This window comes from Lissotriton vulgaris, chromosome 6 (genome assembly GCF_964263255.1).
Source record: "Lissotriton vulgaris chromosome 6, aLisVul1.2, whole genome shotgun sequence".
NCBI lineage: Eukaryota > Metazoa > Chordata > Amphibia > Caudata > Salamandridae > Lissotriton > Lissotriton vulgaris.
Genome location: NC_141694.1, coordinates 593,540,384 through 593,557,221, shown reverse-complemented (window position 1 = coordinate 593,557,221; position 16,838 = coordinate 593,540,384). Strand labels below are relative to the sequence as shown.

The 16,838-nt window shown below is 48.9% G+C and overlaps 1 protein-coding gene across 1 annotated transcript in view; it reads left to right on the top strand.

Moving 5' to 3' along the window:
• RARS2 (arginyl-tRNA synthetase 2, mitochondrial) overlaps positions 1 to 16,838 on the top strand; it is a 273,941-nt gene that overhangs the window by 158,080 nt on the left and 99,023 nt on the right. Inside the window, exon 13 of the mRNA XM_086926598.1 lies at positions 14,830 to 14,906. Within this exon, the coding sequence (XP_086782724.1) occupies positions 14,830 to 14,906 (77 nt within the window). The remainder of the gene's footprint in view (positions 1 to 14,829; positions 14,907 to 16,838) is intronic.

Genomic DNA, 16,838 nt, shown 5'->3' with positions numbered 1-16,838 from the left:
ATTTTTCAATGCAACTGTCCTGTGTTACCGAGGTAAAGTACCCCGTAAGTCATGCACTAAATGTGCACCAATCAACAGTTGGCAAGCATACAACCTCTCCAAAAATGGGCGTTGACGCCCTCACAAGGGGAACAAAGCGTACTATAAATGCTGCAAAACAAAACATTGCAATAGAATGAGTGCAGTTTTGAGGTGCAATGTGGGATGAAGCAGGTGGTGAGTGTGCAGATAGAAGCAATGAACAATGTCAGTGTCTCTGCATGCACATCTTGCACACCAGCAGTTGAGGGCTGTCCTGAAGCCCACTACAGAGGATGTTGCAGTCTGTGATCGTCCCTTCCTTTTGGGTCCCTTATGGGGGTCCAGGAATTAAAGAATCAAGTAATAACTGCCCACTGTCTTGGAGCTCAGTCGACAACAAGTGTTCCCTGATGGTCTTCTGCACCCTTCAGTGAACTATCTTTGCAGCTGTGCTCTGGAAATGCACCGCCAGTGCCACCTACTGGACAGTTCCCACCAGTACCACCCACATCTACCCCACCTGTCAGCTGAGGCTGGTAGGATGAATTAAAGGTTTTCAGGGTACAACAGAGCATTACGCATTAGTGGCTCCTGACAATATTCAAGAACAACTATTTCACCTTTCCTTAAAGTTTCATATTGTCTTTGTGCACCACACCCAAAAATCATTTTCTCAAGGGAAAATTCAATGGTGCCTAGCTTAGAGTCTGAAAACTCCCTTGCATTCTTATTTTTATAATTATGGTTAAAGATTGACCTTCACTACTCTGACACTTTGCATTTTTCAACTACACAATGCTCCGCTAATATGTTCTTGCTGAAAAGGCTCCTCTAAAACACTTTCCCGCAAAACTCTTTGATTAATAATTCAAAATGTACTACTGATCAAAAGTTTTTTTTACTCAAGCACATCAAAACGTAAATATCAAAAGATGTTAGCCAGCAGAAATTTTGGATTTAATACTATTATTACCACTTTTTTGGCATTTATAGCAAATTTACAGACCGTACAAATGCCACCTTTAAAGAAACTTTCAAGATACTTTTCTGGAACGCATCAGGTATCTGCCTTTTTATCCTTTTCGATGCTCCGTCCATCACCACCCCCTTTTGTACCGCTTTGTTCGCCATAAGTTGGCAGGGTATGCTCAGACGTGAGTCCCTTGCTCACTTTGCCACTGGATTCAAGCAAGCCGAGCTGAAGGCGGCTGGAATGCCAGAAACCGGTCCTCGGTAGCTTGTTTCCGGTCCAGGGAAGACATGGCTTGGCAGTTCGGGCTGGACTGTTCCCATGAGGCACAGGGTCAGACTGATTTGCATATAGCCGTGTCTGAACTGGGGTGGCAGAGTGGGCTAAAGAACGGTGATGGATTAAACCCAGATCTGTTGACTGGGTGTGAGTGTTTGATTGGTTCAGATGCTCCGTCCATTACCACCCCCTTTTGTACCGCTTTTTATCCTTTTAAGACTGCTTAAAATACACAAGGTCTTTGAAGGGCAACCAACACCCCCTGCCTCTCCAACTTTACTTGGCAGTTTGGGCTGGACTGTTCCTATGAGGAGCAGGGTCAAGACTGATTTGCACATGGCTGGGTCAAACTCGGTTGGCGTAGTGAGCAAAAGAACAATGGATTTAACCCAGATCTGTAACTGGGGGTGAATGTTTGATTCATTCGGCATTCCGTTCATCATTTGTTGCTACAGCACCTCCCCAACTGCACTGGCCCTTGTCAATCACTACATAATCATCATGAGACCCATTGCGATGCATTGAGAAAAGGTTATTTCTAGTCAAAATTCTATGTCCAAAGGTCGATTACCATCAATATTCTGAGAAAGCCTTTCTTCCTCTAAAAGCACCATCAACTGATTGTTAAACTTGACATTAAATCCAGTAGCGTGAAATATGTTTTATTCAGAGTCCCTACCAACCTGATTTGCGTTTTGTAACAAAACGAATTTTCACATCATTTTATATTTTTAAACACACTTTATTGAGTTCAACATTGTTAGCAGATGAAAGCATGACAATTGTAGCATGCCACCCATTCTGTGTGTCACTTCCTAGTGCGTACTTTACAAGGAATCGTGATGATGGGAACATTGTAAACTGTAGCCCTTCTCCTGGCTCCCTCTCTCTTCCTGGAGGCTATTTTAATCTCTCCATCACCCTTCCGTCTCCACCCATTCAGTGGACCACACATCCCTCCCCTATGCTGCCCCTGTGTGTGGCCTCTTCCTATGCCTGCTTCTCCATCTGGGGTTAACTAGCTATCTAATGGACTTTGTCTCTTCTTGAGGATGTTCACCCGCCCATCCGGTAACCCTGCCCTCATCTTGCCCCACACCCTTTTTATTGTTAAAGGACCCGTTACTAATTAGTGGTAGAGTGACTTGATGTTATTTAAAATTGAACCTTGTGGAGCACCAGGCACAATTATTTACTGTCTTAATTAAGATCTAGAGGGATTGAAACAAGGGCTGTTTTTAGTTGTTGGAATCTCAACCATAATAATACTGAAAAGCCCTGCAAGCTAATTTATTAAAAGAATTAACGTTAAGAGTATTGTCAAGCGTAGTGACATGCATAAGGGAAGGAATTTTTACTTAAATGACTTTATACTTAGAAAGTCCGAGGGGCAGGCAGTTACTTGAGAGATGCAGAGAGAGAGACACTCTCTCTCCCTGCTTCACATTTACTGGTTTTGTTATATTTACAGGCACCTCTCTACCCTATTTTAGCTCCACCTTCAATGTTGACTGATGCCTCATTGCACCCTAATGTCCTTGGAAAACGGCACCAACACTTATGTTCTCCGTAATAATGCTCTGCTATGCTGATGTTTTGATGTTGCAAAACTCTGTCTTGTTATCTTTCTTTAGAAGCCCCTAGAGTGACTCATTACCCATTCCTACCCCATTCATGCTCGTCCTGTGCGCCCTCCCCCTTAGAGTTAAATATATGCACCTCTAAAAATTACCTCAGCCGGCATTACAAAAAGACTTCCCAGCCCTGCCACTGCTCCAGAGCGTTCCCTTTAAATGTATGTACCTCACCCAGTCCTGACTACTTGTTACAACTTGGATTTTTCGTGTTCCTCAATGCCGGATGGACTCTGGGTGTGGTGACCGTGGCCATTTCCTCTTCTTCTATTAGATTTCGACCTTTATTTATTCTACCCCATCGTTCACAGATCCTCGTTGGCCTGGCCACAGTCTGTAACAAGCATTTACAATGCAATGGTCTCAGCATTATTAAAGGTAGAGCTATTGGCATTGCTCATGACATTTTTTAAACATAAATAAATGGTATTGTCATTTACAATGGCAATAGGGGAGCATTAGAGAGTAGTAGAGAGTATTCGCGGACACAGAGCCACACACACACACACAAACAGAGCCGTGCGCACACACACACACATAGACAGAGCCACGCAAACACACACACAAACAGAGCCACGCAAACACACACACAGACAGAGCCACGCAAACACACACACAGACAGAGCCACGCACACACACACACACACACACAGAGCCACGCACACACACACACAGACAGAGCTACGCACACACACACAGACAGAGCCACGCACACACACACAGACAGAGCCACGCACACACAGAGAAACGCACATACAGACACAGAGCCACACACACACACACACAGACAGAGCCACACACACACACAGACAGAGCCACACTCACACACAGACAGAGCCACTCACTGAAATTGATTTGACTGCCTAATCCTAGGTTCTGATTTAACAGGTTGACTACCAACAAACAGTCTTATTGGCTGTCGATTTGGCCAATTGTAGGGTTATGAAGTTCAACTAGTAAATTCTCCTCAAAAGTTTCCAAGTCCCCATTTGAAATGTTCTCAAGTTTGATAACAATCTCTTACTAAATGCCCAGCTGCAGAATACACGGGTTACCACGGTTAACCAAATAACTTGACTCAGTTGTTCACTTGACCACGACAAACATGATCAAGGTTGGCCTGTCGCCTCTTCTCGGATGACATATTAGCGACTACAGTTTTTATCGGAGTTGCCCTCTCATCTCTTCCCACCTTCTCGATGGATCCCTTCGAAATGAAGAGGGGGTGCTGACGCGGGCCGGATGACTCGTCCAAAATGTTATCAAGGGGCGCTAGGCAGCCTCACCCCATCTGTTCCAGTGACCACGTCAAGTGTTTGAGCAATTTTACTCTGTAGATTAATAAATAAGAACATCATTTTAAACACTTACTTAATTAAGTGTTCCCCAAACTATTATTCCACCCGATCTTTTGCTTACCCTCCTGTAGAGTGCCCGTCCCCGACCCGTCCAGCCGCTCAGAACCCCGCGGCACTTTTCGTTGTCAGAGCTGAGATCCCCTGTGCGTATGTGCGCAGTTAGTCCTCAGGTAAAGTGTTTTATAGCCTCCGTTTCTGTTGGTTATTGATGCCTGTCAGGAGACGCCAGCCCAGTACTCTCTCCCACTATCCTTCGGGGACTCTGGAAGGGGCTTCAACCTCCATCGCGAGCCACTGAGCTCTGATTAGCATCACAGGCACATCTTACCCTCCCCTCCCGGCAGGCTCTTACCCGACGGACCCCTCAAGTATCGCTACATCAGGAGAGAGGCCACCTACTCCCTCAGGGAATAGGGCGCGCAGTTGTTTACTTAAAGTTCTGGTGAGTGGTACAAGCATTGGCATAGCCAATAGGTATCGCTTTTTGGACCCTATAAGTATTTAGTTATGCAGCAGAATATCCTTGGTGCAACAACACCAACTGTTGCATGGCTTAACACTTATAAGGTCCCAAAATCGAGACCTATTGGCTATGCCAACGCTTTTTTTGAAAGTTGCTGGGCACTGTGTGGTGGGGGCTAAGTAGGTGCAAAGTAGGGGTAGACACAACATCTATGTATATTTACATACTTAGGCTATGGGATAAAGCCGTAGGCCTACATCCACAAGTCACTTTCTATTTTATGCAAATGTTGGCCCCTTATATTTAGCAAATGAATGACGCCGTCAAACGTGAACAAAAGCAACGCAGACTCCTCCTGTGGCTAAGCCACTCGACCAGATATAATGTGGACCTGCTCACGCAGTGAGTGATACCGAAACTGCTCATCGCGTGAATAAGAGAGAGCACAGGGACCGTCGCAGAGACTGCACAATGAGCTGTAAAGAGACAGCGAAAAGAACAATAGAGGACTGTCCCTCCTGTGGTACCGAGACTTACCATGAGTGACACAAAGATTTCACAGGGAAACTATAGAGTGAGACACACAGAGACCGCAGCATGAGTGGTAGACAGACTGGACTGTGAGTGCATTGTGAGTGCTACAGGGGCCGCACAGTGGGGTTGCAGAGGCTGAATCTTGAGTGACCCTAGGACAGCACAAGCAGTGACACAGAGATAGGGCAGGAGAGTGAGTGTAACAGAGACCGGGCAGGAGAGTGAGTGTAACAGAGACAATACAGAGACTGCACTAAAACTGACGCACAGGCTACTGTCAGCTAGACAGAGACTGCACTACGAGTGGTCCAGAGACTGCACTATGAGTGGTCCAGAGACCTCACGTCAGTGATGCAGAGACTGCCTAGTGAGTGAGAGACAGCAGCAGGCGTTACATGGAAACTCAACATTGGGTGCTACGCACACAGCACTATGAGGAGCACAGAAACTGCATGTGCATTGCCAGCAGCATCAAAAGATTTGTCAACATTAAGAACAGACAGAGATACACTACGACCGACAAACAGACACGCACACACACACATAAACAGACAGACACACAGACACACAGACAGAGACAGTGCAAAGTGAATTGTGTACCAAGGAGAGAGTGAGAGCTTTGTGCTGCTAAACCTACGCACAAGTGAAAGTTGAGTTGCTTATGCATTTCCTATTGAACAACAATAACAAAGCTGCAGCACCTCCAGGCACTATCTGAAACACCTGAGCTGTCTAACTGGCTGGGGCATCTACAGCATCAGGGCAACAAAAGCAAACACTCAACTCTAAGGACAAACTCCTGGAAACACACACCGCCCGCCCGGGTTGGAGGCTGGGCAAGCACGTGCAGGACGAGCAGCAAGAACATATCAAAACAAAAAACAAATCAACAAACTCCGATTTGACACATAACCAAGCCCCCGTTAGGAGTCCGCGTGCACGAGCAAAGTGTGTGCACCCACCTAGCAGAGAAAGACACCCAAGCGGCGGGGAGAGGTGGTGGGACAGCAGGCTCAGCCCAGAGAAGACACCGGGGGTGTGCAGCTGAAACACAGGATTTTTACAGGCAGAAACAGGGGTGGGGAGAGACATAAACGCTTGTGGACACAGGCAGGCAGACACAGGCGGCTTCTTCGGATGGTAAGGCAGGTAAGCTGGTACACACACAGAGCACGTACAAGACACAGGTGCTGAAGGCAGGAGCACCCCACGGTGTATGTACCACTTGACTCAGCCCTTCGTACATACTTTAGAGGGTCCCAGGGGTGCCGTGCAGTGCCGTAACTCGGGGTTGCGGGGGAGAGCTGTACTGGCCCCGGTGAGCGCGGTGTTGCAGGGTGAGACTGAGTGGGAGCGTTGTGCTCCTCCTGTGCTGTGGGTGTGCGCTGGGAGGGGCGGTCCTGCCTGCCGCCGGTGAGCTCGGTGCTGTGCGGTTTGGGAGGGAGGGGTGGGGGGGGATAGCATACCACAACCAGTTTTTTGTGTGAAAAAGGCCGCTTTATTGAAACAGGTGCACATTAACAAATTAAAAACCTCGGCAACGCCTTACAAAACTAAACCTCACTAAATAACATGTTTCCTTGACCCCCGAACTCCGCCCCCACCCCTAACACGTCTTTGCCCTCGCCCCCTACCCATACATTACAACATTACACAATACCAACAATGCAAATTCCTGCATAAACATTTCAACTTAACAAATCCCCCAGACCATTATCCAAAATCCCTGTCTTGTCCCTCAACCAATTCTGTTCCCCCAACCCCAGTAACCAGCACAACAACTTAACCTGCCCAACTCACCGTGACGATGGCCCAACCAAGCAAACGGACCACCACAATCCTGGCAATCCTGGCAAAACACCACTGACCCCTGCCACCCAGACAGCTGGAGGGGAGAATTAATACCTCCCTCTTTCTGCCCCCCAAAAAGGCAAGGAAGAACTAAAAAAAACCACTGCCACCTGGCCTAACCTGAAAACTCTTGTACTTTCAGGCAACGAGACAAAACTTCCCAGATCTCTAAGAGATATAAATCCATACCCATCCTGGATAGATGCACCCCATCACCTCTAAAAAAAAGTCCACAGCATCAAAACGAATGTCTCTGTGAATCATCCTACCAAAACCTAGGCCACGGCAAAATCTGGAAAACTCCAAGTTCAACTTCTTACGTGCCTTATCAATCGCTTTAGGATTATGTGCACCTCTCCAAACCCTGCGCGGAACCAATTCCGTCCATAACACATGGCAACCTGACCATTGCTCCTTCAAAAGTGTAAGATCTCTTTTCATGGCCCTCAATAAAACCACACCTTTAACTCCACACAAATCATTTTCGCCTAAAAGGATAAGCAAAACATCTGGACACTGGCCCCCCACTAACCAAGAGTTAAGAGCAGGAATCAACTCTTCCCAAAGCATCCCTCCTTTACTCTTCCACACAACTTTAAATAAACGCTCGTTAAAGCCTAAAAAAGAACCAAAATAACTGCGAAAAGCTTGAACATCAGCCCATTTTATGAAAGAGTGCCCCACAATCCAGATGGTCATTTCTTCTGCATGAGGGCCAGTTACAGAACCTGGAATGAAAAAAATTTTTCACACTTAAGACAAAACAGATGACGCAGGCGCCTCCCCCACATGTCTCACATAGCGCAGAAAGCAATTAGATGACCAACGCCCTAAGCGCATTATATCCTGTCTAGACCAACCACGATATTCGCCTCGGTGGCGGCCCGATCCGGAATGAGTGAGCCCCATAACGTGACCCATCCAGCCCAATGCTCCGCAGAGCTTTAAGAAGCACCATGAGAAGTTGGTATTCCAAGGCCGGGACCAATCAGCGTGCTGAAAAACACTGGATTCAACACCCCCACCCGACAACACACACCAACGCCGCCCCCACTGTAAAGGGCACGTCTCAAGGGGGGATGACGCAACTAACCAAATGCCTTTGCCCCTATTCCTCTGATCTGTTTTTGACCTGTTCACCCAAATATGAACACCCCTGTCTGACAAATGCACCTCTTGCCACCTCAGGCCCTGCATCAACTTAGAACCTAATAACTCTGAAACTCGAAACGCCCCAAAAACATCCACACCATGAGCTTAGAAAAAAGGCATGCCTCAAAAGTATTCCTACACACTGACTGAAGCGTATCTACTACCCTGGCTAAAGTCTGCCAAGATAAAGGTGACCGAACTGGCCATTCTGCTTCCCGCTCTCTAGACCAACCCTCCAGCATTCTCTTCCCCACCTCCCCAGCGGAAGGGGTGTATCCCCAAAGTAGCTTCCCCATAAATGCAATGCCTGCTAGCTTCCCAGCTATCGTAACTCTGGACAGACCTTTATCCATTAAATCAAGAATAAACTGCACAACATCCTCAGACCTCCGCCAACCAGCTTCCCGTCTGCAAGCGCCTTGATGCTAAAAATTAATTCCAAGCCAGCGCATAAGCCGCCCGCGTGGATACCGACAAAGAACCTACCACCAGGTGTATGACCCTACGTTGCCTACATACCACAGATGTTCCGGCATGGGAGTCGGTGTCCTGCCCGCGTCCTTGGCAAGCCCATGGAATCTCTCCCACTGCGAACGAGACAAAGCATCCGCAATGTCATTGTTCACTCCGGGAATGTGTAAAGCCCTGAAACTAATGTCAAATCTCAGGCAACCTAACACAAAGGTTCTCAGCAACTTCAGAACCTGTTCATCTCTGGCCGACTGTCTGTTAATTATGTCTACCACAGCCTTATTGTCAATTCGAAACAGCACCTTCTTATGGGCCAAATCCTGTCCCCACAGAGTTAAAGCTACCAACACTGGAAAGAGTTCCAAAAAGGCAATGTTTCTTCCACCGTCCTTCCACTGGTCTGGCCACTTCTCCGCACACCACTTGCCTTGCCAATAAAGGCCAAAACCTTCACTGCCCGCTGCGTCTGAGAAAATTTGAACATCCCAAACCCAATTATCCTCCCTGGCCAAAGGAACACCATTAAAGGAGTGCAAAAAGACTGACCACATTCGAAGATCTTCCTTAACCCCAGCTGACAACCGGACATGGTGATGGGGCAAGTGCTGCCCGGACAGTGCTCGACCCAAGCGTCTACAAAAAGTTCAGCCCGCCCAGACGACCCTGCACGCAAAGTTAAGATGGCCTAATATAACTTGCACTTATTTTACTGTCACTTTTTGTTCCTGTAGCATGGTCTCCAAAAGTTCCAACATTTTCACCTTCTTTTCAACGGGCAGGCGTGCCTGCATTGCCACTGAATCAATCTCAATTCCCAAAAAGGACATGGTCGCGCAGGGACCCATTGCCTTTTCAGGCGTCAATGGTACTCCAATCTCCTCCATGAGCCCTTGGAACGTGTTCAGAGCTGCCTGGCACTCCGCGGAGCCTGGGGAACCAACAAAAAAGAAGTCATCCAAATAGTGCGTTACCAACTCATGGCTACTGCATTGCGTGAAAAACCATTGCAAAAAGGTACTGAATGATTCAAAAAGGGAACAGGACATTGAACAACCCATTGGCAATTCCTTGTCCCCGTCCCATTTACCAGCAAACTGGATCCCCAGGAGATTCAAATCCTCTGGATGGACTGGAAGCAGTCCAAATGCAGATTTAATATAGCATTTAGCCATTTCTGCAGTTGCACCCGCCGTCACTACTAGTGACATGGCAACGTCAACCGATGAGTATGACACAGAGGCCGCCTCCTCATCAATAAAGTGATTGACTGAAGACCCCTCCGGCCATGATAGGTGTTGAATTAGCCTGTACTGACCCTCCTCCTTTTTGGGGACTACCCCAATTGGTGAAACAATCAACTCCTCCATAGGCCAGTCATCAAATGGCCCTGCCATTCTACCATCCCGTACCTCCTTATCCAGTTTTTCTTGCACTATGTCTTTGTGTTCCTTAGCTGATTTCAAATTCTTCGACCAACGCCGCAGCCGTGGCCCATTGTAACCAAGGCGAAATCCCTCTCTAAAGCCATCCAGTAGCATCTCCTTGACTCTCACATCCCCATACCCCTGAAGCGCCTCCGCTAGTTGCTCTAGTTTAACCGGAGTATGAGCCTTTTGGCCCAGACCCCTGTGGACCTTTTCCCCCTCTAGCAGCCTGGGGTTGCTGTGAAAGGCCTGGAGTGCTGGCCACTGGTCGCGGCCACTGCTGACTCCCCGGATTCCCTGCCCCCCAGCACTTGACCAAAGGATGCTTTCTACCACATTGGGAACATTCATGGCGGAATCTACAGTATTCCCTGGTGCAGTGGCCCTTATTAAAATCCCAGCAGGCCCCAACTCCAGTCTGTGTTGTTGCTGTACTTCCCACCCCACCCCAGGTGGGGTTCCCCTGAAAGGGCCGGTAAACCAAGGGCAAATCACAAGCTGTAAAGATCGTCTTACCCCCAGCTGACGCTCCCATCGTGTGCTGCCACAGATCAGTATCCAACTCCCCCCATTTTGCCTCCGGATCCCAGGCCATGCGAGCCCTAAACTCCTCATCCTATTGGGCCCATGCAAAGCCACTACCAGTAATCTGGGCTTTCCTTATTGCGTCCATGTATTTAAATATAGCAACACAGCGCTCCGGGAATTTTTCACAATAGACGCTGGCATAAATTAAAAACGCCGCCGTCCAGTTTTCAATAGTCAAAGGTACCTTTGGACGTTTAGCCAACTCGTATTCCTCCTCCTTAGAGCCTTCCTTTGAACGTACTTCTCTATGCAATAGTTTCAAAATTTCGACATACTCCCCCTTCCAAATCCTTTCTTTTGTGGCCAACATCAAATGCGCTCCCAAAGGTTTTGTAACGCCCATGTAGGGCAGCTTCTTAATCTTCAATTCCTTACTATGTAAAGGATCTTTGCATATGGCCACTTCATCTGTGTTCATACCACTCTCCACCTTTGTCACCAAACCTCCTTCCTCCTCCCTTGTGCCAACCCCTTGATCTTTAACATAACGACCTTTGAGCTTTCCTTCGCTTGCTCCACAGTCCTCCCCCCCCCCCTGTCCCCACAGACACCATTTTCGGTTTGGCCCGTGGTTCACGACTCTCACCTGGCTGTAACAAGGGGGCTTGATCGGGCACCGACCGCCAAGACACGTGTTCCACACTGTCTACCAGTCGAGGAACCCTCACCGATGGGCCGCGCTCTCTCCTGGGTCCAGTCGCTGAATCCACCTTGTGCGGTATCACTGCCGGTGCCTGTAAAAAAACTACGAGAAGCATGAGAAGGCCCCCCCCCCAACCTCAACATCACGTAGCTCTCCTTCCTCGGGGCTCCACTCATTGTAGTCCAACACCAAAGGCTCCTCCATCTGTCAAGGGCCAGCCACTGACATCATACCATGGGCTTTACCATGCCCTACATGACCTGCCTGGGCCTGACCAAACCCTTTCTTAACACCATGCGGGGGAGCCGACTGTACCCGCCGGTACTCCCCCAAACGTTGACCAAACTCAGAAAATTATCTTGCTGTCCGCTCTGTCCAACGTGAAGGGATTAAAGTTGGGGCCAGCGAAGTCGCGCCGGACCTGCGTTTGTTGACCGCGCCAGGATCCCCCGACAGTACGGGAAGTGCCGCGCCAGGCTCTACCCTCCCTTCTCCTCGGCGCCACTGGGCCGCACTCCGCCCTACCGAGTCTGCTGCTCCAGGAAAAACCCTAGCCTGTGGAGAAAAAAATCGGACTGATGTGCCGGGACCCTTAAAACTACCAGCCCCCAGCTCCTGACCACTGGAAATCCCTGCCCCTGACCACACACTTCTAACCTGCTCCATCTGGCCAAAACGAGCTTACCTCCGCCCTGCGTGCATCCGCCGCTGTGGGAGGGGAATTCCCTACCTCTTCCTCACTGCTCCAGTCCACCATGGCCTGGACAACAGAGGCCGCGGGGCCCAAAACTTTACCCCCTTGAACCTGGATACCTCCCCCAAAAAATTCTAGCGCCAAAACTGCTCTACCAGTTAACTTATGCAGCTGACTGGGGGAGGCCCTCACACCCCCTGCCTTCTGCTGACAGCCACGTCCTACCACAACATCCTTAACCCCAGCGTCCCTCAGCCCTCTCGACCAGGATGGAAAAATATGCAACCCCTCCCAAGATCCTGCCTCTCCTCCCTGTCTCATGTCCTCCACCTGCCCTGCCACCAGCCCCGAAGAACCATCTGTGCCCCCAAAAACCTGGCCCAATTATGAGTGGGGGGTGGCAGGAGCCCTTTATCAGAAACTACTTCCTGTTGAGGCAAGATACCCCACTCCCCCACCTGTGCCCATTCTCCTTCACCCACTGACCCACTATGCACCGACACTACCTCACCTCTAAGAGAAGCCTGAGGAGAAAATAGAAGAGGGCTAAAAGGTGCCACCTCCTCCACTGCCCCCCCTGCACATCAGCCTGAAACTGCCTGTTCTCACCAACCACAACTGGGGACCCAAAATAAGGCGGGCCGGGTATAAACTGCATCCCCTGCCTCCCTACCATCAAGCCCCACACGTCTCTCAAGAATACTACAGGAGGGGAAGGGGCTGACCATACCCTGCTCTCCCCCCCCTGCGCGCTACTCATGGCCTGCACCCGGGCGCGGGAACGAGCATCACGTTCTACCGCACTCCCTCCTGCCCCCGCTGGCTCCACAACAGAGAACGCTGCTAATGAGGCAGAACGCCTCTTGGCGCCCCTCCGCCCCCGCGCTTCCCTCGCTGCACGGGGGCCGAAACTTCCCTAACTGAAACCGCCGAAGCAAGAAGCAGCTCCGGCGGCCCCACCACTGCCTCCACTGATAGACCACTGTCCCCCACAACCTCCGGCCGCGGATGGGGCCCAGCGCCCGCCTCCCGAACCTTGGCCGGACACAGTTTTAATCCTGCGGCCGCTTTCCGAGAACGCGGGCGGCCCCGGTCACTCACCGCATCTACTCGCGGACGCTTGGGGGTCATGCAAGAGGCAACGACCGCTGCAACACTGGCCGAGGCCTGAAACGACGACCGAGGAGGCCCCGCCGCGTCCCCCAGCACCAAGTCCAGGCAACCAGCCTCACTCAGCAGCCGGATCGCTTCTAAGACGCGGTAATCTTCTGACGCCATTCCGGAAATTAATTCCTGAATAAACTGCCTAAGCTTGTTATAATAAAAGAGCAAAAAACCACTATAACCCCGGTCACCAGGTCACCGAAATCTAAAATGGTGGCCGGGGGAGGAGTCGGGGAGCATTTATAGAAGCCCAGTTGGGCACAACCAAAAAGGAGCCCAAATGGAGAAAAAACCAGCCCACGGGCCTGCAGATCCCGCCCCCCCCACTCCCAAACTGACATGGGGGGCCTCCCGGTGGTCGGCAGCCCCCTAAGCCCCCCTTGGTCCAAGTGGCGACACAGAAGAAGAGCTTTCAAAATGTCCGGCCCAAATGTATCATGCTCACACAAACCATTAGCCTAGCACAATCACATCTATGGGACACCTTTGACTGAGCTCTGATCAGTATCACAGGCACATCTTACCCTCCCCTCCCGGCAGGCTCTTACCCGACGGACCCCTCAAGTATCGCTACATCAGGAGAGAGGCCACCTACTCCCTCAGGGAGCGGGGCGCGCAGTTGTTTACTTAAAGTTCTGGTGAGTGGTACAGCGGTGCCCTCTAGTGATAAAAGTTGGAATAGCGTTATACTGGAGAAACGCTCGTCCTCCCGTGCAAAGCAAAAACACAAGTTGGGTATTAAATGGGAGAGCAAGTATTACGTACGTACAAATAACTTCTAATGCATTTTAAACAAAGACTGCAGCGGCGGAGCACATGGCACTTGGCCGAGGGATGCCTTGATGAATGCAGGCGCGCGGAGCGGTATGAGTTACAATGCACGCAATACGCCGCTTCCGAGGTCAGGTCTATTCTGTCGACATATCTTCCTGGCAGCACTCACCTCCTCTCAGACTTAATCACAGGAAGCTTTGTGTAACCGATGTCAGATGACAAATATTACTCACTCGTATAGGTCCACGTATTTACTGAGAAAGTCAAATTGGGCACTCGTCGGAGTCAAAATCACTCAACAACAAAAACAACAAAAAATGGCTGCCGCAAAGGTCCGAGATTTTCTGAATCGGGGGCGTATTTTTTGCTGAGTGACGGATGACGTCACAGATAGAAAGAAGGCAAAAAACACTGCCCGAATCCGAAAAAGACGGGGCTTGAACCGAGTGATGCCCCTCTCCTCCAATGGCTGGCCTCCGTTTAGGAAGAAGAAGGGGCGGATTCAAGCCCCCTAACTAAAAACATAAAATCTTCGGCTCCACCCACTGCTACGCAGTGCGACGGTCCTCGACCTTATAAAATCTTCGGCTCCGCCCACTGCTACGCAGTGCGATGGTCCTCGACCTAAAAATGGCGACTCATAGGAACACAATGATGACTAAAGCTGTTAAAATGGTGTTTTGTTTTGCTTTATGGTTGATAAAGGAAGGTTGGTAAGGACTGGGTGAATGATATAAATGTGAGCCTATGAAAAGTCTCATGAGCGATGACTCTTCTGATAAACATTCTATTGTTGTTTTTCTCACAAGACAGATAAAAGCCAGCAAACACATTTTCAACACTTGTTTGAAGTGCTGAGACTCATGGGCTGTGACTGGACAGATGGGTAAGCCTTTAGTTTTAATTTTGTTCTGTTTTATGTTGTTGGTTACTAATCTGCCTCGGGACAATCATTTTTTTGTAAGTATGTTGTACCATTGCGCGATTTACTATATGTTGGGCTTGTATATTCTGCTTTTGGACTGTATTCAAGACGTCATGAGCATTGGAAGCTAACTCACTGCCTTCAGGGTACCAAACAGGCTTAGGGTGCATCTTGGACCAGGTCTTACTTTTCTTTTAAACTATGTGGGGCCTGCTTTAATGCATTCATGCTGTACTGGGATAGCTCAGGAAAGAATGAAACCTAAGAACAAAATGAAGTGAAGCAAGTCAACACGTTGCATAGCTGCCAACTTAAAGAATGATCTCACTGTGTAGGGAGGGGGCGGGGCCTTGAAGGGGGCGGGGGCTAGTGCCCAGAAGTAGTTACATGGCACTTTTGAAAACCACCTCGCCCCCAAGGCCCCCCCCCCAAAAAAACAAATAAGCTTGCTGAGGCTGGTGCCTTTGACCTGGGGTGTTAATGGACGTCGGCAGCTCAAAGAACCCGAAAAACGCGCTGGAAAACTGCTATTTACAGTGGGTTTCAGCTCGTTTTCCCTTCCACGTTGTGATATTGGTTCTTCACCAGCAGACCCTGTGATGGAAGCCGATATCGTGTGTCACACGGTGGCATCGTGTGAGTTGGCAGGTATGCTGATGCCTCCATGGTGGTAAACAGGTCCTTGGATCCCCCGCCTTGTTTTCCCGCTTGATAGGGCGGAGGAGGGTGGGTACCTGCTTGACGCAGGGCTCAGGCTAGCTTGTCGCCGTGGTCCAGAATTCACAGCATGTGTGCATTTAAGCACTCTATTTCCTGGATGAAAAAAGGGCAACCTATCTGAAAAGGCTGCTTGCACCAATTACTAGAATAGGGAAGTGGAATGGAGGCAGCAGGTGGCTGGCACTATTGAGAAGGGCGTCTTTGGAAAAAGTTACAGCATGTTTTATGAGAGAGTGGCAGTGCGACCCGGCATTATATCTGGTAATTGAATGGTAGCAGCAGGTGCCATGTGAGTGATTATATATTTTTTTTTATTGTTCAGTTAATAAAACATTACAATAAAACACCTTTATACAATTTTCCGACATTGGTAGCAGCAGATGCCATGTTTTATGAGCCTGACTCACAAAGGATTTACTAGAAATAGGTATGACTTCACCCCTTGCCTTACATGGGTCTTGCCCACGAGAGCCCGAGCAATTAAACCGCACTGACACGTGAAGAGAAAAACAAGCTTAAAGAACTGGGCTCTAACTTAATTATTTCTGACATTGCAGAGGATTTGAGGTTGATCAAGGAGTGTGTGAGGAGAACTACAGATACCAAGTATATGTGGGTGTGGTAGAGACACCTTGTAATCCGTTATGACGGGCCAACCTAGCACTTTCACATATAAAATTCACCATAAGAGTCTGCTTCATAGTCCTTTTCTTTTAACTAATTAACAGTGTCAAATACAACTTACTGCAATGCATATTGAAAGCAATCCACAACAGCCTAAGAACATGTACACAGTGGAAGGCGGGCATATGCAGTGCCACAAGGATTTATAGTTTGGCTTAACGAGAACACACATTATTTTAGTTAATCTTATTTATTTATTTATAAAGTTTTATATAGTGCGAACTTGACCCAAGAGGGTATCAAAGCGCTTAACATTTTGGATCGTTGCGTTAAAAGTTACATCAGAAACGAGAGCATAGTAAGGTACAGTACACATAAACAATGTTTCAATAATTCGTAGGAGGGAGGGGAGGAAGTAGTAATAACGGAGAGACGAGGAGGAACTATGCCCAATGTCCGGCTGGGTAGGTGACGGTCAAGGGGGAAACCAGGGCCGGACTCCTCATTAGCTGTCAAGCAGCTCCACCGTTCATCAGCCATGTTGCTCAG